Source organism: Stegastes partitus, unplaced genomic scaffold, assembly GCF_000690725.1.
Source record: "Stegastes partitus isolate 25-593 unplaced genomic scaffold, Stegastes_partitus-1.0.2 Scaffold260, whole genome shotgun sequence".
Classification (NCBI taxonomy): domain Eukaryota; kingdom Metazoa; phylum Chordata; class Actinopteri; family Pomacentridae; genus Stegastes; species Stegastes partitus.
Genome location: NW_007577991.1, coordinates 66,439 through 93,909, shown reverse-complemented (window position 1 = coordinate 93,909; position 27,471 = coordinate 66,439). Strand labels below are relative to the sequence as shown.

Below are 27,471 nucleotides of genomic sequence, written 5' to 3'. Positions count from 1 at the left end.
TCCCTCAAATAATTAGAAACTGAAAAAAAGTAATAATAAATACAAATTTGGAAAATTATAATTTAGTGAAATAAGACATTGCTTTTGAATTGTGGATGAAAAGAATAATAAAAAATAAATAAATAAAAACTGTCACAGAAAGATTAGAGCACTTTGCTGATGAGCAGTGGGCCAAAATCTAAATACCTGTCAACAGGTGCAGAAGTCTGATTGAGAGTTACAGAAAACACTTGACTGCAGTGATTGGCTCAAAGGGTTGTTCAACAAAATATTAGTTTATGGGTCCCATCATACTTGTTTGCTTGTTTCTTTGCTTGTGTGTTTGTTTGTTTTTAATATTTCTGTTGAACCATAATTCAAAAGCAATGTCATGATGTTCATTACATTTTTATTTATTATTACTTTTGTCAATTTCAACTTATTTCCGTGACAGCTGTTTTTTTCCTTCTTTAATGGGAGGGTATGAATACATTTGAGGACGACTGTATACAGCTTAACTGCACCCACAGCACAGTTGAATATTCATAAAAAATCTACATTAAGCTATTACACTGCTACGTTTACTGTGCATAAGAACATTTCAGTTTTGATTTACTGTGGTAAAGGGTTCTGATTCTGTTGAGATAGTCAAACTAATACAGTTACATCCTTGCAACTTAATTAACTTTAAGCGTTTTTTAAATTTTGTGTTGTATTTCTGCTTGCATAGGATTCAGTCAGGAAAAAGCATGCAGCCTTTTGGTATTACTAGTTTAGGACAACATAAAAGGCAGGCCATCCTAAAAATATGGAACGGCAAAGCAAAATTCACATCTTACAGAAGTGCTGGAAAGAAAGTTTGGAAAGGATACCATAACAAAAAGGACAACTGATATATTGCTGTAATTTCATGTCTTCCACATTAAACATCAACTTTTGGTTCACTTGGTTATAGCCAAGTCTGATAGCAGAATTGTATGGTGTTATTCTGTAGCAGCTTGGTNAAAAATCTCCTGCAGAAAACAACAGTAACTATGTGTAGATAGATAAAAATTTCTAAATACTCCAAAATTGAAGTACATCAAAATTGTACTTTGAGTCACTAACTATGTAAATGTGTTCACACTTAACTGTTCTTTTCACTGCAAGCTGGCAGTTTGTTCCCATTGGTTGGCTGCTTGGGTTTGAGTCAAAATATACATGTCACTGCTATATCTAGGCAGACACTCAGGTACCTGGAACAGATGACCTCCTCTGAGTTGCAAGCAGAAGGCAGCTCATTCAACAGATTGTTAGAAAGATCTAGAGTCCTCAGTTGGATGAGACCCCAGGGCACCACAGAGGGCAGAGCAGCCAGGCTGTTGGATGACAGATCCAGGTGAGTGATGCGTGAGGAGACGTCCATGAACCAGTCTAGCTCCAACCAAGGCAGCTGCAGACCACTCCAGCACACACTGACAGTCTGCACACAGACACACAGGGCGTCATTTCATAAAGTGGGCTGAGAAAAACTTACACACCCCTTAAGATAGAAGTCTTCCTATTTGTATTTCTGTCCAAGTTTTTAAATATGTTAAACGGGGTGTTACCATTTTAAAAAAACTGTTTCTGCTAAACATTTTATTGCTAAACATAATCGTCCTGAAGTTGTGCCGGCATTTGATTTAGTTTTTAATAGTTCTAAGATTTCAAATTCAGTCATGTTGAAATCCACTAAAAACAAATAGATCATAGCTTACTTGAAAGTTTGATTATTCATCTGTATGTAAATGCTGCACTTTGCTTTGTAATTAGTTTTTAAGCATTCAGTTTTATTTGCTGTTTGTTTTGAATAGACAGTGTAGTTGGCAAGCAATAACACAACACTGCAGCAAGATATGTAGGACTGCAAGTGTCATGGAAATAGTAATGAAGCATTTTATTAATTAATCACTGATTGTACAATTAAAACAAGACTTATTAATTAGATGTTTAAAGTAATTAATGAATCCAAGACAAAATTACAACTTATCGCATTATTTGGAATGCTAATAGACAATAAAAAGAGAAATTATAAAGAAATAAATGATGCAATGGATTGATATGAAGAGTTCATTTACAAAACCAGATAACTCCATCTTCACAAACCTTCAGAAAACCCACTTTTCCATCGTCTACCTGAGACAATATCAATCAAACTATCTACTTTTTGTCATGTCACTTCTACTGAGTCAAATCCACTCAACTTCAGTTTGATTGATATTATCTCAAGCAAACAACAGCTAAAATAAGTTGACTGAAAATCTACAAAAATGGACTTATCTGTCTTTGTAAATTAACTCTTCATATAATAACCATGGTTTGACTAAATACTGCAGAGCTCCCTGAGACGTCGTCATTCAGAGTTTGCTGCTGGGGTCAAAAACTAAACAGAAGTCAGTTAACAGAAACAGAAATTCTGATTAACAATGGTGGTCTCTGTAGAAAGCTTTACATGTAATGGTTAAGAAGCACAGACCTTATCTCCTTCTGCATTAGATGTTTCCTGTATTTTGAGTCTGATGAGATGTTTGCAGAAGGCTGGATGGTCCATCAGGGTATATGAGGAGAATCCTGCTCCATTTTTCATCAGAAAGTGAGCTATCTCTTCATTATCTAAAACACAAAACATACTTCTTCACTCTATGGTCCAATCCCAAGCTTCACCCTTAGGACTAAAGACTAAACTCACATCTGTAGTGCTCGAATGTGTGTGAGTTTGGCAAGGCTCAAAATGGTATATTAAGAATAGGACACACTGTCGTGATGTCACATGCTGCTTGGGACAATGCATCAACAAAGAAAAAAGTTAATTTTGATACAGTCGCACTGTGATTAGCTGCTCAGTGAATCATTGTGGCATTACAGTGTTTATACAGTTTAGTCGACTACCAAGTCAGGAAAGCCACGAATAACTGTAAATCCTACGAAGATGTAAATCCTATGACTGGAAGTACAAACAACTACACAAATGTGTAAAAAACAACCACAACAGCAAGCAGCCAGATGTTGTGACTTACAGTTCAACTTCCAAGCGCATTTCTTCATTACACCAGCCATGCTTAGTTTGTGGACATTTTGTCAGGGGGACTGGCCAACCACATTGAAACACGACCAGCTTCACTATAAACTATGTGCGAATACTTCAGGGAAGTCTTCAGATACGCAGACTTACAGAAAAGGCACATTATAGTGTTAACTCTGCCTCAGAGTCCTCATATACTTGACAACTTGAGAGTGGGACAGTCCTGAACCTTCATGCAGTTAACACGCCTCTAAAGCCAGGAGTCTGTGGCAGTGGACTACTGCCATGGAAACTAGGCTTACTAATTATTACCACACAGCTTTCTAATTATTTCTACGTGGGTATTGTCATTTGAAGAACAGTATTATTATCGTTGGACCTTCATCCACCTTACCTGAGAGCAATCATGTTGCAACAGAGCAAATACTGTGTTTTTCTCATTTGTATATCACACATTTTGTTGTTCGGAGTTTCCACTTTGCCAAGGCATCCAGCATTGCAACAACAAGCTAATTCAAGCGAGTAAACATGAATGTAAATAACGCTAGATTTTACAGGTTGCAGATTGTTTTCAGTCCACTGAGCTGCTGTAGCCTGAGTGGGCGGTCCTTCCTGCCAGAGCACTTTGCCCACCATTCCCAGGTAGTAAAAGGCCCAACGTTCAGCCTGCACTCTGTCTCTCTCCACTCTGCTGGTGGCTGTGGTCACAAATGGCTTTACTTTGGTTTTGCTTGCAGCACCTGACAACACCTCTCACCACATTCGATCATACATCCACAGCTGCACCACTGAAGCTACTGGTGAAAACACTTGACAGTCTTTATAATTGCATGAGTACTCTTTATGTGTCTTTTCCCTGTTTTTGTCACAGCCTATTTGCTGGGTTGTGACATTAGATCTACAGTCATGCTCAAATGTATTCATACCCTTCCATTACAGAAAAGGCAAAACTCATAATAGTCCCTCAAATAATTAGAAACTGAAAAAAAGTAATAATAAATACAAATTTGGAAAATTATAATTTAGTGAAATAAGACATTGCTTTTGAATTGTGGGTGAAAAGAATAATAAAAAATAAATAAATAAAAACTGTCCCAGACAGATTAGAGCACTTTGCTGATGAGCAGTGGGCCAAAATTTAAATACCTGTCAACAGGTGCAGAAGTCTGATTGAGAGTTACAGAAAACACTTGACTGCAGTGATTGGCTCAAAGGGTTGTTCAACAAAATATTAGTTTATGGGTCCCATCATGCTTGTTTGCTTGTTTTTTGCTTGTGTGTTTGTTTGTTTTTAATATTTCTGTTGAACCACAATTCAAAAGCAATGTCATGATGTTCATTAAATTTTTATTTATTATTACTTTTGTCAATTTCAACTTATTTCAGTGACAGCTGTTTTTTTCCATACAAAACAACACATTTGGTTCACTTGGTTATAGCCAAGTCTGACAGCAGAATTTTATGGTGTTATTCTGTAGCAGCTTGGTTTCATTTGGACATGATTTAAACAAAGTTGATGCCTTTGTAATGACAAGGTGTTCTGTAGCACTTCTCAAATCAGAACATGAAGCTTTATTTCCATTACCTGCAGATGGTTGCAGAGATTTAATGAATTGCAGGAGAAGGCAGGTGGTTTTCATTTTGTATAAATTACTTGTGAAAATGACTTATTTTCAGATGACCAGTGTTACAAGTTTAACTACATTAAACAATAATTTTGAAGGTTGATTTATACACATCAGCTCGGGAAAAGTAATTATTCTGCTACTGTTGATAAAATCAGCACTTTGCCAAGTTTTCTCTGTTCTCAATTCTTGTGCACTGACACAATTTTCACCAAATATGTAACATGGCATCAGCAGGTTATCTTAATTCCTGACTGACATTTTCAGGAAGTAACCAACTCCTGATGCGGCCTCCTATCAAACAACGAACAACCACACTGGTCATCTAATCAGCACACAAATGCACATCTGGTACACATTTGTATGTGATCAAATATGTATATTTCATTCGGCTAACGATGCTTTCTCTTTTCCAGCTCAAGACCCTGAAATTGATCAAGCAGGGTTCCCGGTCATTTCAAGAAATAATTTTCCAGGACATTTTTAGTAACGTAGCTTTTTAGGATGTCCAGGACACCATAACAAACATGTTCTAGTCTATTACATGTGTCTCAGAGGAGACAGGAGTTAGAAGTAAGGAACCATAGCTACAGCTAGTTCTTAGATAAAAGGATAACACACAGGAGAGGGAACAATGACTGACATTAGCGATCAAAAACGCACAGATTGTACAACCATTTTTTGATAGAACTGGAGAATTTGTTTTTGACTCAGTAAAGCAGCAAACTTTACATTTTGTCTCTTTGTTCAAACTGCACAATTTGGACAGCACGGATGATTTCAGGACTGCATTATTATGTGTCTCCTTACTTGCTTGTGCAGCAGCATACAGCGGCAGCCCGGTAATGACAGCAAATTCATCACTGTGGATGGAACAGTCCTTGGCATCAGCGTCATAGCTATGGACCAGCAAGCGGACCACATCCAGGTGACCCTGCTGGCAAGATGTGGCGAGCATCCAGTTCAGCAAGTCTCTCTTCAGACACGGACCTGTCGGGGAGCCAGAGACCCATCACTAATCAGAGCAGGAAGATTTTTTCAGTCATGTTTTTTCAGTGTTGATGAGAACACTAAACTTTATAAGGGATTATTCTGCTTATACGTTTTTAACTTAAATAGGCATCGACCATTAAATTATGCACACTGGTTATATTAGCTATATTGACTGTGATGACCTGTGACATCATCAGAGATATTTTCTCAGATTTGTCACAGTTCCTGTAGAATTACACAACAGTTTCACTGGCTTAGTATTAGAAACCACTGACTTTGGCATAAAAATGTCAGAGTCCCTTTTTAAATTATTACAAGCCTTAATTTTGTCAGCAGTACAAGTAAAATAATATAAATAGAAAAACCGGATCAGGTTCAATGAGGCACAGCTGCAGGACATCAACTTGCATTTGACATAAATAACGTTTAAACACATGTAATAAGTACAATAAAATGTCAGCTCTGATCCATATATCATGACTGATTCCTCCTACCAGGTATAGAATCCAGCAGCTCTTTGGCCAGGCTGGTGTGGCCATAGTATGCTGCCAGTATGGCTGGGTTGCTGTTGGATGGCTCGTGGGGCACAGTGACACGGGCTTCTTTTAGGAGGTAACACACACTCTGTAGATCACCATGCTGAGTGGCCACACACAGGAGATGTACCTACAACAACACACATCATGAGAACAAATGCAGTGTGTGACTGACAAACTGTTCAGCAATAACAAAGATAAGTTATTTTTCTTTGTCCATGTATATATCTATAGAGCTGAAGGGTGGTGCAGTTGGCAGCACTGTTGCCTCGCAGCAAGGAGGTCGCCGGTTCGCGTCCCGGTTGGGGCACCGGAATCTTTCTGTGTGGAGTTTGCATGTTCTCCCCGTGCAGCGTGGGTTCTCTCCGGGTTCTCCGGCTTCCTTCCACACAGTCCAAAAACATGTTGAGGTTAATTGGTGATTCTGTGGTGTGAATGTGAGTGTGCTTGGTTGTCAGTCTCCAAGTGTGGCCCTGCGATAGACTGGTGACCTGTCCAGGGTGTCCCCTGCCTTCGCCCTAAGGCGACTGGGATAGGCTCCAGCCCCCCCGCGACCCTAGTGAGGATTAAGCGGTGTATAGATAATGGATGGATGGATGTCTCTATATGCTTATCAGTCTAAACCCCCACAATGTTCTCTTCTTGTCAACCTGTAACTGTCCATAGTCCGAGTGACAGCCTCCTCTGTGTCTACGGTGTTACTGCAGTCTTCCATCTCAGTAAATAGTAAGTGGCTCCACTTTGTTGTGCAACCAGTTACTTCAGCTAAAATGTAATACATTTTCTGACTTGCATGTCCTTTATAACTCGTATTTTCTAGATGAAATCATTAAAACACATTCGTCTTTGTCACCAAAAACAATCATGCATTTGGCTCCTTCATTGATTTCTTACAGGTCTTATGGAAATATGACAAAATCTGCTGGGTCAAAAACATGCATACAGAAATGCTAACATTTAGTTAACAGTCTCTTGGCCATTTTCACTTCAATTATGCATTTTTGTTGCTATCCACAAGTGTCTGGTTGTTTCTTCGACCACTTCTTTTGACAAAATTAGTGCAGTTCAACTAAATTTGTTGGCTTTCTATGTGTGTCTGAGGCCATTCTCTTCTTAGAATACCAAGCTGCATCCAAGACCCAAGCTTCAGGCTGATGACTTTGGGTTTCTCTGAAGAATGTGAAGGTAAGCCTCCTTCATAATTAAGTTTACTTAGCACCTCTGATAGTAAAATAACCCCAGAGGATACCGTCAAGCCACTGTTATAATAAAGTATGTTTCAAGCTACTATGTATTCTGAGTCTGTATTTTTCCATGAAGCCTATGGTTCTTGTGATTAATTATGTTTCGAGTTATTATGTATTCTGAGTGTGTATTTTGCACTGAGCCTATGACTCTGTTTTGGATTTTTCACTGAGCACAGCATACATCCTTGAAGATTATATGGCCGGTGAGAACCGGTTCACACATTTGGAGATAACGGAAACTGCTTTTCTATCAGATACGATTGTTACTTTAGCTACACGCCGTGCCAACAACATCCACACATGTTGCTTACCAAATATCAAGGACGTGGACAGAGCACAGAAGAGGTATGCCTGTCCACGCCATTGGTAACTGGCCAATTAAACTCAGTAGCGTACAAGTCTTATCTACATTCGGGGCAGGCCCAGCCCAAGAAGATATCTGTAACCTGAAACCGAAAAAACTCAGTTCAGCTGGACATGAGATCACTCTCTGTCTGTCTGAATCCAGCGCTGCAAAACTTTTCATGTGACCTGAATAAACTGTTTAACCTGAGACCTCAACTTTTCTCTGACTATTTCTTGGAGCTGTTTCAACAAAAGAACTGGGTCTAACACTACCATGCTTGAAGGTGTTCTCGAAGTCTCCCCCTCTTCTCCTCTCCTTAATGCTTGTCTCATCTGACCACAGAACCTTCCTTCAGAAGGCCTTTTCTTTGTTCATGTGATCAGCGGCTAACTTCATTTAAGCCCTAAGGTGGGAGGCTGGAGTCAATCCTAGCTGACTTGGGGTGAAGTCAAGGAGCGACCTGGACATGTTGCCAGTCTATCACAGGACTACACAGGGGGACAGACAACCAAGCACACTCACATTAACACTTACTGTCTATATAGAATCACCAATTAGCTTCAGCGTGTCGTTGGACTGTGGGAAGAAGCTGGAGAACCTGGAGAGAATCCATGCAGGGAGAACATGCAAACTTCACACAGAACGCTCCCAGGCCCAGATTCAAACCGAGGACCATCTATCCATGAGGCGACAGTGCTGACCACTGCACCAGCTAATATATTTTAAATCAGCTAAATAATGAACACAGCTATATGATGCTTTTTGTGGTTGTTGTTGTTTCTTGGCAATCACCATTATAATGGGTAAATGGATAATTTTACTGATCACAACAAGAAGTTAAATTCTGCCTTTACAAGTCCAAACTACTAAATGGGAAGCCTTTCTTAACTGTCTATTTACAGTAATCCAGACATACATTGCACTAAAGCTGAAATGTCTGTGGAAAGCACATACTGCATGTTTATTGAGTAAACTGCAAGTATATTTGAGACAGATGACAAAATGGAACAGATGGAATCCTGTCGAATCCTGTTGTTTCTTTTTTCAGTTTAAACAAAAGTAAGGTTTCGTGTTTCCTCCTTTAACACTGCCAGCCCGGTCCACAACAGTAAAGTGAAGTGGCCTTTATCTTACTTATCTCTCATATAACAGGTTGTTAAAGGATGATAAATGTACTATTTCCTCTGAACCAGTCAAGACATAGCAAAACCACATGAAGTGCATGGTACACCAAATAGGTGGTTAAGGGGAAAAGTTATATTAAAAAAAGTCAGTACTCAAAAGCAGTGCTGACAACACCTGACAAACACAAGGAAGCATTCCATTCCATTTATTTTTAGCAGTGCAGAAAAATTCAGGCCCAGTCCGGGACTAAAAAACAATCTATTGATATTTGTGTTTGTTGCAGTCCTATGTGGAAAGATAAAAATTAATTCTAGGCTCATATCATTTGCACAAGATTCTATCCACATCATCCGACAAACAGTTCCAAATGTACCATTCTGTCCAAAACTGGATTCCCTCAGAAAGGCTTGCTCCCACTTACTAGTTGAGAGCAGCCAACAGATCACCTGCCTGAAGGCCCGAATGACACTACCACCACTGTCATATACAAACCCTGTGATGTTTGACTGATAATAAAAAAGGCACTGACTACAAATCATTATTTACTGGACCGATGCACCAGAAAATACCTGTTTTTTGTTGTTTACACAATGTTGGTCTGAAAAGTGCCCAGCAGCAGGTTCACACACCTTACAAGATTTACAACAGAATACAGCAGATGTTGTATTAAAAAGTACTAAACACGGTAGTGAAAGTGTTAACGCACAGTTTACAATTGACATTTAGAGGAAGAAGAAGCATGTTGCGGCTTATTTCAAAGACTGTTGACGAGTGGCTTTCTCACAACACTTTGGGAGGGAATTTCCACAAAACTCTCTGAAGATTCCTTCTGTGTGAGCACTTGGCAATATTGGAAAGAAAAAACAAACTCCCTTTGAACAGGAACAAGTCTCAGGCTTAACCAGGCCAAGGGAGGACAGGAATCTGCCTCAACCGGTTAGTGAGGAGAGAGTGGAGAGAAAGGAAAGATGAGACAACAAGAGAACAATAAACATGGTTTATTGAAGCCAGTAAGCACAAATCAGAAATGTGCATCCAAAGCCAAAGGTACCTGCAGAAAGGTACATGTGGAGTGAAATAAGACAAAGCACAAACTATGGAAAAGAGAAGACACCAAGTTAATGATACGCAATGATGGCATTAACGTGGAGAGGGAAAAGTGGAGAGTAAAGTGCTCATTGCATCATGGGAAGTCCTCCAGCAGTCTGGTCCTACCGCAACTTAACTAACGGATGGTATGAGACAACTATAACCTTCATCTAATAGGAAGGTTTTTGAAATTTTAAGAGTAGAGAGGGTGTCTGCCTCCTAAATGCAAACTGGAAGCTGATTCCACAACAGGAGACCCTGATAACTGAAGGCTCTGCCTCCCAGTCTATTCTATGAACCACGTAACCCTGCACTTTGACAGCGTAGTGATCTTTTGGGATAACATGGTACTATGAGGTCATTAAGATGTTGGAGCCGGATATTTAAAAGTCCCAAATTGTGCCCCTTTTCAGCAAAGTAATAGGCTTCTCACATGTCTCCAGAGTGTGTTTCCCTATTTTTCAGCTCAAAATACTGCAAACATGGTTCATTTGACCATGACTGTACACAGCAAAACTGCTGGCATTAAACTTTTAGTGTCAGTTGAAATCAGCAAAGTTCAGAGTTATTGAAAACCTCATCTATCAAATTTCTAATTTTCTTAAAAGGGCTCTTGTGAGCTGCAATTGGTAGCATTGTTGGCTCGCAGCTAGAAGGTCGCCGGTTCGTGTCCCGGTGGGGGCACTGGGATCTTTCTGCGTGGAATTTGCATGTTCTCCCCGTGCAGCGTGGGTTCTCTCCGGACTCTCCGGCTTCCTCCCACAAGGTCCAGCAACATGTTGAGGTTAAGTGGTGATTCTAAATTGTCTGTAGGTGTGAATGTGAGTGTGCTTGGTTGTCTGTCTCTAAGTGTGGCCCTGCGATAGACTGGCGACCTGTCTAGGGTGTCCCCTGCCTTCACCCTGAGTCAGCTGGGATAGGTAATGGATAGATGGGCTGGTGTGGATTTTGATTGTTTCTCAAATTCCACACTGCCAGCGTTAAAGCGAACATTTCCTCATTTCTCATTTCTGGTAAAGGGACATTCCAGAATCTGTGGTTGTCATTTTTCTTCTCAATGCAGTAAGCTTTATGTGATCAAATGTAAAGTTTTAAGCAAATATTAGCATGTATAAAATAATTAGGTGTATCAATAAGTAATCTGTAAGTGTCACATTGCATGTTCCCTGGCACGTCCCACGTGAGAGGGGAAAGAGCTGTGAACGCTCATTACTGTTTGGTCAAGAACACAGATTGGTAAAGGGAGCCTGTCATTTTATTACATCCCCCCTTGGAGTCACACATGGTATCAGAGGGAATACAATTTACTTATTGATTAATCAATTGATTTATCTGAGGCTCTCATTTAAAAGTTGATTTTAGCACAAAAAATGCTACCTATCTAAGCCCTGCTGAGTCATTGATGGTCTACTGAGCACAAGTGTGTTTCTTGTATGAATGTGATGTCTAAATTTACATGTTGTAGGTGAGAGAATACTGTAACACACTTTTTAGGTCCACTCAAGCCCCCTTAATTCCAAGACGCTATTTTAAAAAAACCTCTCCCTCTCGTCGATCTGTTTGGATTGTTTATCATTACAACCTTTCATCAATACCACCCCACATACAGCATACTGTTTTATTGATGATTAAAACCAAACCAGTAGTGCAGTTGAGACTCACCCCATGAATGTAGGGGGGGCCTGCACTGCACTCCACACAGCAGGCTTGTTGAATCAGCTCCCTGGCAACCTCCTCCTCTCCATCTTCATATGCTGCCTGGATGTTCTCCAAAGTAGGTGAAGGAAGAGTAGAGCCGGGCCCGGTACCTTCCACCATGGATGCCTTGGCTCCCATTGCCTCCCCAGGGCCTGACAAAACAAAGAGGGAGGACAGTGGTCAAATGAGAGTTAAACCTGCAGCACGCTGCCACAAAAAGCTTCTGTATGATCCCATTTCTCCTCACAAATGCTATTTAACACATTGTATTACTGGAGACTTTATAGAAGCGTTCACCCAGAACTAGGTCATCTTATTAAAGAATGTGGTCATGGCCTCAACTAAAGCACAGCTGACTGGATTAGTGCACACTGTGAAAGAGTAATTGCCTTTGAAGCCAAGTGTAACACATACTGGACACTGAACTTACATGACTCAGACAAATTTACACACAGAACTTAATACCAAAACCCTTGGTCACAAAACGGCAACAATATCTTGATCTCTTGTGATGGTATATAAAAGTTCTATCTAAATTCTATCTATCTAATCTAATCTAAACTTTCAAGTGCTGTCATGTGCTGTGATCAAATGTTGTCCCTTTAGGAGCTCTGTGTGGTTGTCTTCAAAACTACTGTATCACTCTTTTTTAAAAATTGCTGTTTATAAGCCATTAAATCAAAAAAGATGAAGGCTAGTCACAGTAATTCTGTGAAAAATAGACTGCCGGGGCTACCCGGCAGTCTATATAATAGACTACATAATAGACTACCCATTATGTACTGAGCTCCTTTCCTTTACTCTACTCTCCTTCTTCCATACAGTTATAACCACCATTACATGTCACTAACTCTGTGTTTCCCCCAAGGTCCTGTGTTTGTTCTCTCTGCGGACGTCTCTGGATCTGGAGTCGCTGGCCTCACCCACCCCCAAAATATTTATATTTATATTTGATTTGGTTCCTTCCCACCGTTGCCGACCGCTTGCTCAGAGGGAGTCCAAAGACATCTTTGGATAATTGGATTCTCTGTTTAAATTTGTAAGGTCTTCACCTTACTTTGGTAAGCGCTGTGAGATGGCATATGTTGTAAATACAGTCTTTGCTATACAAATTAAATTGAATTGAAAATTGAATTGAATTGAGTAATTGTGCTGTCTGCACTTATACAGCATTTTTCTACTTTCAATGTGTTTCCTATTCACCCATTCACACACACTGTTACACAGCAATGGTGACAGAGCTGCCATGCAAAGTGCTGCCTGCCACCAGGAGCAACTTCCTGTTCAGTCTCTTGATTCTTCGACATACAGAGGTGAGGAGAACTGAACTGCTAACCTTGTGGACAACCAGCTCAGCTACAGCTGTCTGTTATACTAACTATTATATATGTGGTTTGTGATAGAAAAACTACATTGAATGTAGTATAGCATTAATATTTCCTAAAAACACTAGCATGCAAATGAAAATGAATGAGGACATTCTTGCAGGGGCTGTGTATGTGTGTATATGTATATATACACGTACACACACATACACATACATACTGCGACTTTATGCAGCCAAGTGATCTTTCAATAAATAATTAACAAAGCCAGAGTCTGACCGGCTGCAGAGGGAATTTGAGAAAGCCGGAGGGGGTGAAACCATTAGACCCAGAGCAGACTCACAGACCTCCTACCCTTTGTCAATACTCTCCTATTACAGTCTTCCAGAAGCAGTCTGGTAAAGCTGAAGGAAGACCGTCAGAGGGATGAAATAGCCAACAGATCCCAATCAACAAACTTCTCTTTTCACTTGTCCATCTGATTTAGACATCATATATTCATGATTTCTGCTACATGAGGAAACAATGGTGGAGATTCAACATCTTTGCAATTATTGATGGATGTGTAGAGAGAGGCTGCAGCAAAAGGAGACTTTTGAGACAAATGACAGAGACAACCATGTTTTTTGCATACAGTTGTGGACTAAAGTTTACACAAGAACATGAATATCATGGCATATACATATGTGCATACACTTGTAAAGACCATACATGTGATGGCAGTCTTCAGTTTCTGTGAGTTGAAACCCATTCGTCACAAAAAAAAAAAAGGATTTTGGTTCTTTCATAGATTATCGAACATCTGAAAATACGACAAAATCTGGTGGGACAAAAACAAATATACATCATTGCTAATATTTGGTAAATTGTCCCTTGGCCATTTTCACCTCAAGTCCACAAGCTTCTGGTGGTATCTTTGGTCACTTCTCTAGACAGAACTGGTGCAGTTCCATTAAATGTTTAGGCTTTCTGACACGGACTTGTTTCTTCAGCACAGTCTTGTTGAGGATCTTGATGGGGTGTAGGTCAGGAATTTGGCGAAGCCAGTCTAAAACCTTAATTCTAGCTTGATTTTAGTATTTCTGTACCACTTTTGACACTCAGTGTTCTGGCTGATGATGTTAGGTTTTTCTAAAGAATGTGGAGGTAATCCTCCTTCTTTATTATTCCACTGCCTGAGTGTAAAGCTCCAGTTCCAATGGCAGTAGAACAGCTTTTTCTTTGTCCATGTGATCAGCAGCAAACCTTAGGGTGCACTTCAAGAGGAAGGCCGTCCTTCCTGCCCTGTAGCCTCTCAGCTAAACATGGACACTGAGAACTGTGTTTCCAGACCTGCTTTTTGGTTATTCTTGATTGAACCCTAGATCATCCTGACCAATTGTCTCTCAACATCAGGTGATAGCTTGTGTTTTCTTCCCGATCATGACAGTAACACAACTGCCATGCACTTTATATTTACAAACAGTTGTAACTGCTTTGTCATGGGTCCAAGGAACTTTCCTGACTCGTTCAAGTTAGCGATTTGCTTTTTCAGATCTTTGCAGAGCTCCTTAGACTTTCCATTTGTACCATTTATGGCTGAATTTAATGAGTGTATCAAAAGGGTCCTATTTAAATTGTCTCAGCGAAGTCAGCAATTGTAATCACACACAAGAAATAAAGAGGCCATGCCACAAAAAAATAACATGGCTTCCTACATCATCAACGCCAATAATTCAAGTTGTTGTGTGTATATTTTTGACCGAGCAGGTACTGTCATTTTTCCAGGAGGCTTACAATACATTTATAAAGGAACCAAAATGCATGGCTGTTTTTTGTTTCAGTCATAAAAATTTCGGAGTGACATGATTTGACTTTACAAGCGCATGAACTGAACTTTGTTCAGAGCTGTAGCAGAAACTAGACAGGATCCTGATACAGAACACACAGACATAAAAGCCCCAAGTGGAGGTCTTATACACCAGATATGGGATGCATCGAAATTTATGTCCTCCTATTCTATACTTTGATTCTTCGCTTCAGTGTATCTACTGATGCAAAGTAACAATATGTTGCCAGTGCTCTTTTTTTCTAAATGCAGTGAAACCCCTCAGTCAATGTTATGCAAGAGGCTGTGAGACAAAGGATTGTCATGGCACTACAAACTGTGCACCATTTGGTTAAGAAAACCCAAAACAGCTTTGGAGGTTCCCCATCAACAAGTACAATGTAAGGCACACACTTTACAACTTGTTTGGAGTATGACTGGGAACCTTTGCTAAATGTCTTTCTCCCTCATTCTTACCCCATTTTTTTGTCCATCCCAACTGTCTCCCTTTGGACAAAAGCAAAAATGAAGAAAATAATCTTTTAAGAAAAAATGTGATGAATTCTGTCTCAAGCATTTTGGCGTTTTAAGGTGTTTAAGTAGCTAATTTGATTTCATTTAGTGGTTTCAGTGCATACCTGTAGCTCTTTACAGTTCTCAGTACACTGACTCAAAAGCATTTCTATTTAAAAAAAACAACAACAACAACAAAAAAAAACATTCAATTGGACTAAAAAGAGCCCCATAGTCCGAACCTAAAAATATGTATCAACTGCTTCTTTTTGCCTCGGTCAGTGCTGGACCACCACTGTGGAAAGTATTCAGTCCAATGGACAAAACACACACTGGTGGCAACAACACTTTAAGACCAACAACAGTTGATTACAGTTATCACTTTACTGCCCACACAACCAACAGACAATATGTGCCATAAAACAAATCTGCTGCAAAGGAGAGTCTACTTCAGGTGAATCACAGTGCATGCTCAATGGAATAACTCTGACCATGTACTAGAATCAAAACAGTGGTGCTACTGTCCACTTCAATGGTCAAAACACAACTTATCTGTATGTGTAAGATATGCATACACACCAGTTAGCTACAACATTAAATCTACTGACATGTAAAGTGAATTATAGTAATCATCTTGTTGCATTGCAGTTGTCTACTGGTAAAGCACGGGTCCTGGCATTTATGTGGATGGTACACGTACCACTCACATTGCTGCAGTGCAATGCCACCCCACCTGGCACTGGCACCAACCGACGGCTGCAAAAGCCTCCAGCAAGACAAGGTATCCCGCCACACCTCAAAAACTGCTCAGGAGTGGCTCGAGGAACACAACAAAGATTTCACAGGGTTGATTCAACCTCTTTCCAGAGCCTCAGCCCATCAAGCATTTGCTGCAGAATGTACCCGAACAAACTCCACAGAGGCTCCACTCAGCAACCTACAGGAGCCAAAGCATCCTCTGCCAACATGCTGGTGTCAGACACCACAGGACACCTCCAGACATCCCATGTCCATGCCCCAACAAGGCAGAGCTGTACTGGCAGCACTAAGGGGACTACACTATATTAGGCAGGTAGCTAAACCATTGTGGCTGACAGATGTATATAATACCAATATGCATGATGTGCCTACTGACCAAGGGATCCTAAAAGTTCACAGACAACCACACGACAGACCAACAGTACAGAAAATTAAGAAGGTAAAGCGTAGACTATTCAGTACTGTGAAAGAAACGTGTTTAACATAAATCATGTTTGTAAAATGTGTTTAAAGTTGTAACTCTCACAATTTTCATAAATTCAAACCCTGTTTTTTATAATACTTATTGTAACATTTCAACTATAGTTATTCACTGCATTTAAAGCTTGTTTTTAACTCTTAATATTGTGGGTTGTAAATTTCAATCCATTTCAGAGCATTTTTCATTGTAGGCCTATATGTATGGCATGCAAGTTTTTAGGTGGGCTTAAAAACATGTTAAGCAACTGGATGTGTTAGGCTACATCCTGCTATTTTAAGACATATGATGAGATGTTAACTGGCTGAGTTCAACATCAGGCAGTGGTACGTCTAGCCTGGCCAGAGGACAAATTCCAGTATCTATCATTTGTATTTGAAATGTGATTTATCACATAGATCGGCAGACCTCACTGGCTCATTCAATTCTAATGTCAGTCATCTGCTCGTAGAATCACAGCTCGGTGCAGAGAAGCTTTTAGGCTCAAGCAGCCCTACATGTGCGGCATATAAACAACGCTTCAGTCAGCATTTAGCTCTGCCCCTCTGATCCTCTCTTCGACTAACCTGCTTATAGCGAAGCAGCAAATCCTCCTCTTCTTCCTGCCTCCATCACATCTAAATCTAATCACTTTCTTTTCATAGCGTCACTTCAACTGCTGTGCAGTTTGTACCAAGTGTCCTCAAGCATCCTGGCTGCACTCCTTGGATGATCTCCCTCCACCCACAAACAGACCGAAGAGAAAGGCAGGATGGGGGAAGCAGGGAGAGTGAGGTAGTCAAACAGGAGGGGGTGGGGGCAGCGAGGCACTGTGCTACTCCTTTGTGTATTATCACGCCAACCACTACGCTTCCTGTCTTTCTCTCCCTTTTACTGTCTTTGCTATGATACAGTGTAATTTTTACAGTCTAATGGTACATTAGATGCATTACTAGATTCCTAAAGCAAATCTATATTACATCATAATTACATTACAAGTCATCTAATGCCTTATTTTTGTTAGTCAAAAATCCAAAGACAATCAGTTTACTATGAAATAAAATGAAGAAAAAAAAAGAAGAAAATCTTAGAAATTGAAGATGGAGCAACCAGACCATTACATGTCTATCATGCTGACTATGAAAATATGTTTAATACAACACCTGATATTTTCTAGTCTGTTTTCATGGTAGCTGTGTTGGTCTTTATGAGGATGGGACATACATGCTGTATCTTGGGTTTTGTTCTGTTTTTTGTTTGTTTTTTCAGAACAGTTTAGGCTATCCACATCTTCCATCATTTTATATGACAATACTTTAAGTCTTTTAATATTAGCTTGTATTTCAAAGAAAAAATACTATAAACCCTAGCAATTCCAATAGGGTCTTCGCACCCTTTTGGGTGCTCGGACCCTAATTATGAAATTGTTGAGTATTTATATGTATTTCACCATAAAAACCTGGCAGTAGAGATACCTTTATTGTGAACATTGTCTAGAATCTGGCAATATCTTAATAATGGTGGTGGGATGCTGTATGACTTAGTAATTGGAAAAATATGTGCTTGGCACCCAACAGAAACAAAAGCCATTATTTTATAACCTGAAGTGTTCACATTCAGTAGCATTACTGCAGAGGTGGCAAAGCAGACAAACGTTCGCCCTCCAACCTAATGGGTTGTTCCATCGCAAATCATCATCTGTGAATGACAACATCTCAGAACTATTAAAGATAAAAGCCTGATATTTCTCATCATTCCACAGACTCAGAGTCTACAGTATCGGTTCAAATACGAATAAGAAAATGTTTGGGGTTTTATTGTTTTTTGTTTGTTTGTTTGTTTGTTTGTCTTTTAATATGGGCATATTTTTTATTTTCGGACCTAACTTTGTAGGCTTGAGAAACCAGTCCTGTGTATAATGGTGTGATGGCCATGCCCCTAGCCACACAGATGGCTGAAGGGTTCACACACTGACAAACACCATTACCACATGTTCAGTTACTTTGAGTTACACCCACTTAAATTACACACACACATTAAAAATTGGTTTATGAGCATTTTGACAACTCTGTTTTCTAGATGGAAGGCACACATTTAATTTACATTGTTTGTCATTTTGCTATTAATTTGTTTCTCTTTTCTTTGAGTTACCTGGCTGCTGCACGGCACTTCCTGGTTGGAGATTGACAAAAGATGGGGCTGAGGGCGGAGCATGGCTTTATTCTGAAGGCCCTCTCACAGATCAGACCAAAAGCTCTGACATCATGGGGGGATTTGGGTTTCTTTGTATTAGTTTTAGTTGTTGCCTATATAGTTTCCCCCCATGCGTTAAATTTGGTCTGATCAGCCAGTATATATGTTACACCAGGGTCTCAGTCTGGCAGGTCTGTTAGTTGAGTTAATGTCCAGTTTTGTTAGCCTTGTTTTTCAGGAGAGCTATATTTTGTTGATCTCCTTTAAAGGGCCCTGCAACTCGGATTTTAGTACTTTCAGTTGTTTTTTCGCAAATGTTTTCTTTTTTTGAGCAAAATAAATCTGTCTTTTGTGAATTTTAAACCTGTGTTTTTGCGCTTTGACTACTTGGTCCACGACAAATGGGTAAAGGGAAAATTTCCCACTGTCCCAACAGCTCTATATACTTGGTTATGGTTATATTCTGCTAATGTCATCCTAATGACCTAAAGCAGTGATAATTCACAAAGAAATTACCCAGAAGTGCATGAAAGGTGTCCTCCAAACCATGACTTACATCTACAAAGTGGGATCTGAAAATAAAAAATAAACCCATACTAAAAAATACATTTTCTTAGTTATATTTTGAGAACCATTTTGAAACTCCAGAATTCTGTTCTACTATGATTGGGCTACCGAGCACTATCCAAGCATGTTATAGGTTTTGTTTTGTAATATTGTTATATGCAATTTACATATGTTTCAGAAAATAAAACTAGTTGAGTTCTGCATCTTAATTCTTTAATTATTCATATTTTAACTCATCCATAATAACTATTTGATCTGCTTGTCAATACTGCAGATTGCACAATAACAAAATAACGGTGCAAATTTTTAGGTTTTTACTTTTAATAGTTTGTGAGACATTGTCGTCTAAACATAGCTAAAAAATGTTGACACATTTTATATTATTGCGCTTAAAGAGGGGCGATGTGCAATTAAAAGCAAAAAATTTGGAAAGTATTTGATATATCGATGTAAAATTTCACAGATACTGTTTTATATATAATAATACATTTGTTTAATATAGCGCTTTTTAAGAAACTCAAATATGCTTTAAATCACTTTAAATCAATAGTTTATGATTTTAAAAAATATTCAAACGAATTAGAGATGGTTGAGCAGAAGGTCCCTGATGATTTCAGATGGAATTACCTTGTTGAATGACTGAAGGATATGTAACAGAGCATGTCTATGCATGAATTAGCAGATTAACTACCATTTTTTTGAGTTAAATATGTGTAATCGTTTAAAGTTTTAGTTACACTTTCAGAAATCCATGCTTACATCTTATCTTTGCTTCACTCTTAATATTGAAGTATTATCAAAGTTAAACTGAATTTATTCATTTTTTGCTTGGGGTCATTTTATCGGCCACTGCAATAGAATGCATTTGTTAACTTGTTCAACTGGATAAACTAAAAACATTTTATTTCCGCCAAAAGAAAGAATGATAGATCCCAACTTGAGGCGCGATCGAGCCGCTCTCTGCCCCATACACACCGCTAGAGGCAAGGACGTAGAGAAAGTCAACGCTGCTGCTGCCAAATTTTAGAGCGTGGAATTCAAAGATTCTCTTTTTTAAAGACTTTAGGGACAGCTTTTCTACCCTTTGCTATATTGCACTATTTTTATTTGATACTATTTTTGCCTATGTTTTTCTAACAAGTCAAGTCGACACCATCCCATGTCTAGCAAGCAGAGTGCCTCAGACTAAAACTGTATACATCACAGTTGTTTGGTAGCAAAGATTGTGGAAGTTGTTGTAATCCAGCCAAACGCCAACTCCTATCAAGACTATCTAGCAATAGTAAGGATGATGACAAATTAATTTTCTGAATTCATTTGTGTGATTTTAGGTGAACTTTTGCTCCAGTTACTTTCTGATTGGAGCTTTACTTTTGTTCTCTCTCTTATCTATAAAATGTCTATGCTCTTTCCCCACTCCTACTTCTCAGCTGGGGAGAGGTCCTTGTCCTACACCCAGCTGTCTTCCTATAGCAGCGACACAAGAGCCTCCCTGAAGACCACTCATTAGCCAGATGCACACCGATAACTGAGTGTAAACTTTAATTCTGCTGCACACAAACAGAGTCTTGTATGCAAACAAACATCCTCTTTTCTAACCTGTCACACGTATCTTGCATCGAGCACAGACACACACACATAGAGAGGAAACTAACAACTCCCACTTCACAAACTGTTTCGCTCTGAACAAACACGTGTGTTCATACTCTGCATACACACGTTTTATCTGGCACACACCCAACATGCCACACACACACACTTCAGTTGTCAGTACATTTAGATAGATTAGATTGTGTGCATTGTGTTTTTATTTTATTGCCTTTAATAAACGCTTCTGTATACACACAAGTATCCGTCTATTTGCATAAAAAACCATAAATGAACATTCACTACATATCAAAGACAACAATCCCTGTATCACTTACTATAGCAGTGTTACGCAATATTGATGATCAAACTGGACCATTTTTGTTTCTGTCCAATTTGACTGTTGTCGAAGAAACTCTCTTTTCCTTCAGCTCTGACAGTCTTAACTGCTACATACTACATGAAAACTAGAAATGTGTATGTGATATATGCCGGAAAGGCTTAGGTGTGTAATATGCGATAAAATCTTTCTCCCTCTGTACAGTGAGCACAGTCTAATTACTACACACAGCTGAACAGTAGACCGTTATGTTTTTGAAACCATCTTGGTTTCTGTTCTCTTTTTGCTAAATTTAAGCAGTGTTCGAGTTGTTCCACACGTAGACACGTTTCACTTTTCAGCAACATTCTTTTTGAACCTGCCAGCTAGAAAACAAAGCAATGTGTATGCAACGATTTAGAGAGGGATAGAAGACATGCTGGGAGATTACTCACTGATTTCTTGCTCCATGTTGCTCAGAGTGTCTCCAGAGTGTTGGGGAAGGCCAACAGGTCAGTAGGACATTCCCACTGGTGTCAATGGTTACATTAACCACAATCAGAGCAGAGGAGGCCTGGGCTTAGCTGTCACCCTGTACAAAGACAAAGCGCTCATGAAGAACAAACACAGACAAAACATTCTACAAGTTAAATAGACAGCTGTACAGCTCAATGGCTACCATATTTCTGTACAAATACAATACTATTTTCACACTTTAATTGCTTTTAAGGATCCAGGAGCTGTGCTAGTATTTCAAGGGTTATTGCAACAAAAATTATACATTTATTTAAAGAATTATTGTCTGTCGTGTTGGATTGCAATAGATGGCACAGATAAGATTGTTTCTGGTCAGAGCACAACTCGGTGTACTTGTGCAATTTTTGAATTAAAAAAAAATATATACAGCCTAAAAAAAGTACTTAGTGATTCAATACTGCATTTCTATACAAGATCCCTGAGAATTCTACATGAGACAGTTCCAGTCTGGTTTCTTGTCTAAACATAACGCCACACAGCAAATATCAGTCCTCCTCTGTCCTGACCCTCCTTGACCTTTAACGCTATATACCATCAGTTCCTCTTGGGGTGTTGAAGTCTGTGTCACTGTGTGTCAGTGATTTCAACTGATCCATATCGGCTTTATTGAGGACGAATCTAAGCCTGACCCATCATAAAAGGAGAACACAATAGGCTTGTTAGACAAGAGTCAGACCTGCACGGATTCAATCGCTGGTGATCGCTGCACAATGCATGCTGGTTAGATTTTTTTTTCCAGCTTGATACCGACTTGCTCTGATGGCCAACAAAAGCAACGATAATATCCTTAGATCAAGACACCAGCCATTGTTAAAAGCAAGATGCTGCATTTTATCCCCAGTGACTGCACAGCCTCAGGGAATGATGAGAAATGTTCGGTTCTCACCTGATCTAACAGCTGACTGGTTCAGGTGTTCACTCAACAATATGACACTGTAATGTAACATCTTTCTAAAGTCAGACTATCTTTGACACTCTGTTCTAACTGACAGACATGTCTCTCTAGCAGACATTTCCACAAATCATGACATTAGCTTCTTTCACAGTGGCTAAAGCTATGCTAATGGCTAGCAGCTAAGTTAGGAGGCAGCAGCAAATTACCCTGAAACAGTCTGAAAAACAGTAAGAAATAATGCTTCAGGGTCTGGACCTTTGGGGCAAATTAAAGTGACAGAACTGAGAGGAAAAGCAGACAGAGTGCAGGAGACAAACGTATTGATCTCAATCAGTTGATCTACCTATAATCAAGTGGCACTCAAATGTTATCCTCTGATCTCTGCTGTAGATATTCAGTAATTATAATCCTTATTCATGAAGAAGTCTCAATATAAATGAAAGGTTCCCTGCATTATATACAATTCAATGTACAGTGCTCAACACATGTATTAGACCTCCACCCAGTGTAGGGTTTATGCCACAGCTGCCCTAAATTAACAGCATTGGTAATTACTAACATCCTTTATTATGTTTCTGTAATGTTTAATATCCCAGTCTTTAATCCAAATTATATTTTTAATGCCAAGATATCAACAATTTCCCTGAGGTTTCCACCAAAGGGATAAATAAAGTTCTATTCTATTCTATTCTATATAATTACTATTGTTATCCATGAATTTTCAAATGTACTGTTTTGCAAAAAAAATAAAAAAAATAAACAGAAAACTGTAAAGCACATTATTTTTTTTTTTTTATTAAGATGTCAAATTATAGTTATTTAATTGCAGTCCTGAACACACAAATTAGTTTTAGTGGTTGAATGTTATGTTTGATTCCTTTCTGAAGCCCAGTGAGTCAGCTCAGATTAGGGTATAAAACATAAAGTTAACTGAAGCAGATGTCAGAGACCTCAAGATCTGAAGTACTAGAGACTGCGACAACACCTTAGTGCATCATGAAAACCTTTTCCGGACTGAATCTGATTGGTTGTGGGTTCTTATACCAACAAGACAATGAGCCTGAGCATACTTCAAAGCTGTGCAGAGACTATTTAACCAAGAAACAGGAATCTGGAGTACTGGAACTGATGGACTGGCCAAGCAAAGTCATGCTCTGAATCCTATGGAACAAATTTGGGATGTAGTACATTCAAAGAAAAGTTTAATCTAAAGCAAGTCTGTGGGAACAGCTTGAAACTATTTGGAACTCGATCACAAAAGAGACTGTTGAAAGGCGCTTGTTAAATTGTTGCTTTCGTAATGGCATTCATCCTCGTTAATGAACAAACCTAGTTATAAAATATAGTTTATCTGCTATCACAAGCTGTTAATGAATAACTTTTAATGTGTTTTGATTCCAAATATCTGTTGTCAGCCTTTCTTGATTACCAATAATCGATATCAACATCTGCCCTAAAGAATATATAAACAAACGTATTGGTTGATCCCTAGTAGAGACATCCCCTAGTGGAAACCAAACCTCGGAATCTGTGTGGACAAACAGGGCACAGAGGCAAGAAAAACATGATTCTAACAATCTGCAAAATAAGACGTTTTATGTGCAGAAGTAAGTAGTTTATTCAGTTGTTCCATCCTCACCACAGTGTTCCTGTGAGTTCGGGCAGACTCAGTTGAAACCTTCCTCCTCAGTGCCTGCATGGAGCCATGACATTACATGACATTACAGTGATTGTAGGCGGGCCCTTCTGTAAATATAGCCACTGATTCTCTGAATGTCTGTTCCTGCCCTTGTCTCCTCAGTCTCTCTCCCTCCGACAAGTAGAATTGGTCTAATGTTGAGAATCAAGTTATTTATAAGATTCAGCTTCTACAAATAAGTCAGATTTCACTCCTACATAATTTACCTCAGCCAGCTGCGCAGTGTTTGGGTGCGTGGACAAGCTGCAGAGTGCAGACATGTCAGAACCGGGATGTTTTGAAAATCACAGCAATGAAGAGTGCAAATGAACTAAGTCAGGAAAATGTTAAGTTGAGAAGCAGATTTTTACATCGGGATTAGTTTCTTTTTCTCCAGTGATAGCGTCACATGCCAGATCTAACAAACCACTGCACTGATTGCAGCTTAGACAACAGACATGAAGCAGCGTGACCCGGCTCACCGCTCGGTCCGGAGGTCCAGGCAGCATCACGACGGGCTCCAGCAGCGGCGGCTCGGTGTGCTGCTTTCAGCGGCTCGGTGCGCTGCTCTCAGCGGATCACTAGACTTCCTGATTCCACCAGCAAAACTTTCCAATCCGGATACACGCGGACTCCGACAGGCAACAGCGGAGTCTCCGGTCATTTTCAAAATAACGTCAATATTACCATTTTTTTTAAAAACAGCACATCCGGGATAGTATTTCAAAATAATAGCCGGTGACGAGTCCTGAACAAAGACAATAAGTTATAACGTCTTCACCAGATCTTTGCTTTCAGAAGTGCACATATGCAATGACATAACGAAGTAAATGTCAATTAATAATTAGTTTTTATAGTTGGGCAACTGTAGCGTAATGGTGCTGGTGTGTGTCGTTGTTTGTTGTTTTTTTGGTGGGGGGCAGGAGCCTGTTAACAGTCTAAAGCTTTACAGGAGAGGAGTTTAAACCTGAAACTTCATACATGACCTCCATATGTTCCCTTCTCAGAGTGATTAGATTTTGGGGTCAATACACTGCGTGACTGAAAATGCACAGTAAGACATAAGTTTAGTATACTAACTTAGGAAGATTTTTAAGGCCTATAAACTAATGACATAATATATGACCTTGAAACAAAGGTCAAGGTCACACTGAAGGTCTTAAATCATCCCAGATTTTTAATCCATTACAATTTGGAAAAGGTGTAAGATTAACTCATAGTTTCTTATCGCAATCAGACACATATTGGTGATGTGACTTTTGACCTTGGACGAAAGGTCAATGTTAAACTCAAGGTCATACATCTGAAGTGCTTAGCCACAGGCATAAATTACAGCAAAATGTTTTTCTGTGTTTTCTGGGTATCATTTGGTGATATCAATGACAATAAGAAATAAATCATAACAATTTACAAATTCCAATAAGGATAATATAGTTTTTGATTTTTCAAACACTTTTTCAAGAACAAAGCAATTTGCAGTGGGTGAAATTATTCCCCAAAACTGTCCTTCTGTTTTAACATCCATACTGTAAGCACAATGTACCAAAATGTACTATAAAGACTTTAGCACATATTTATTTATTTTTTAACATTTCCTCCATCATTGTAACATAATTAGCTGTATAGTTCTCTGTATTACTAAGCCAGTTCTATTTGTGGCCAATAAAAAATGACCATCAAATGTCTGTCATGGCCCTTTAGTAAATCATGTAGTATGTGGTCCATGCTATATAAATATCCCTAAAGAAATGTTTAGGGATATTTTATACACCATGCACCTTAATTATACATCCTGCTCTTTACCCAATCTTTAGTTTAATTTTAGTTTACTTTTATTTATTTTTTGTTGCTATTGCATATCTTTTATTTGAATAAAGAGTGAATGTCCCCATGTAGAGGAATGAAGTATCTATCTATCTATCTATCTATCTATCTATCTATCTATCTATCTATCTATCTATCCATCTATCTATCTATCTATGCATATCATATGTATACTCGTGCCAAAATTTGATTTACAGCTCTTGGTTGACTGTTTGTCCAAAAACCATGTCAATATGTACAAACAACGACATGTTTAGCTCATACAACCACAAAACATAAGCAAACCTGTCATTTTTGTCAAGATGAGCTGTTTTGAAGAAGTGAAGTCCTCCTTGGTCAGCGAAATAAAAGAAGCATTCAACTCCAAGAACACCTTACCCATGTGGTTAAAATTCAGTAAACATGATAGAAGAGGTTTACTTTAAGATTCTGGAGGAAAACATCAGACAGTCAGCTGGAAACTTTGGCCTTCTGCAGCATTGGACCTTCGAATCCCATCGAGCAACTGAAGACCATATGCTGGCAAGGAAGCCTCCTGACTTCAAAGAGCTAGAGATTGTTGCACAAGAGGGGTGGTCTGTAATCCCAATGGAGACATGCTTGTTGGCAATTATAAAATCATAAGCAGAGATTGATTGGCATGGTCGTAAATAAAGGTGTTGCCAATAATTTCTGAAAAGGGATATAAATATTTTTTAACTTAGGTACATGTTTATGTGTATGTCCTTTATCTTCGTTTTTGTTTTTGTTTTGTTTTTTTCACATAAAAGACTTAACATTTTTATAGGTAGGGTGCAAAGACTGATACACAACATCTCTTTGATTCCCTTTATTCAGAATTTCTATTCAGGTACAAAAGTAATGTGAGAAAACCTATCACATGCTTATTTCCCATTCAAACCATATATGTTGATTTAAACAAAAAACAATTAAAATAATAAAATACATTTTTTTTAAATGGCACTATGCATGTAATAATAACATTGTTGCTATAACAGTACTAAAATGTTACTGGAAAAGTAAATTTTGCAATATCTGGGACAGGAAACAGAGTTTCTTCCAACATTTAAAAGGTAGAAAGAACATTTGCATTTAATTGCACCCAGGTTTGAAACAAAAAGTAAGTCTGCATACATCAGGTACTCAGACAGTGCATAAATAAAATGTTTTCTTGATCTTCCCATATTGCCTATATTGATAATAGGTGGTGGAATATAGATAGTTGCTGCTGTCTTTGTTCAAAGATTATATATTTAAGTCACAACGCAGGTTCAGGAAAATACTTTTCAGGAAATGTGAACAAGGAATTATAGAATAAAAACAGATGCC

General features: G+C 38.9%; 1 protein-coding gene across 1 annotated transcript in view; it reads right to left on the bottom strand.

The window, feature by feature from the left end:
* Positions 1–24,884, bottom strand: part of lrrk1 (leucine-rich repeat kinase 1) — an 85,260-nt gene extending 60,376 nt beyond the window's left edge. Inside the window, exons 1-7 of the mRNA XM_008282150.1 lie at positions 24,801–24,884; positions 21,664–21,800; positions 11,646–11,833; positions 6,135–6,306; positions 5,458–5,637; positions 2,477–2,613; positions 1,215–1,441 (exon numbers count right to left, since the gene is read on the bottom strand). Coding sequence (XP_008280372.1) covers positions 1,215–1,441; positions 2,477–2,613; positions 5,458–5,637; positions 6,135–6,306; positions 11,646–11,833; positions 21,664–21,679 — 920 coding nt within the window. The 5' untranslated portion in view covers positions 21,680–21,800; positions 24,801–24,884. The remainder of the gene's footprint in view (positions 1–1,214; positions 1,442–2,476; positions 2,614–5,457; positions 5,638–6,134; positions 6,307–11,645; positions 11,834–21,663; positions 21,801–24,800) is intronic.
* Positions 24,885–27,471: the final 2,587 nt, after the last annotated feature.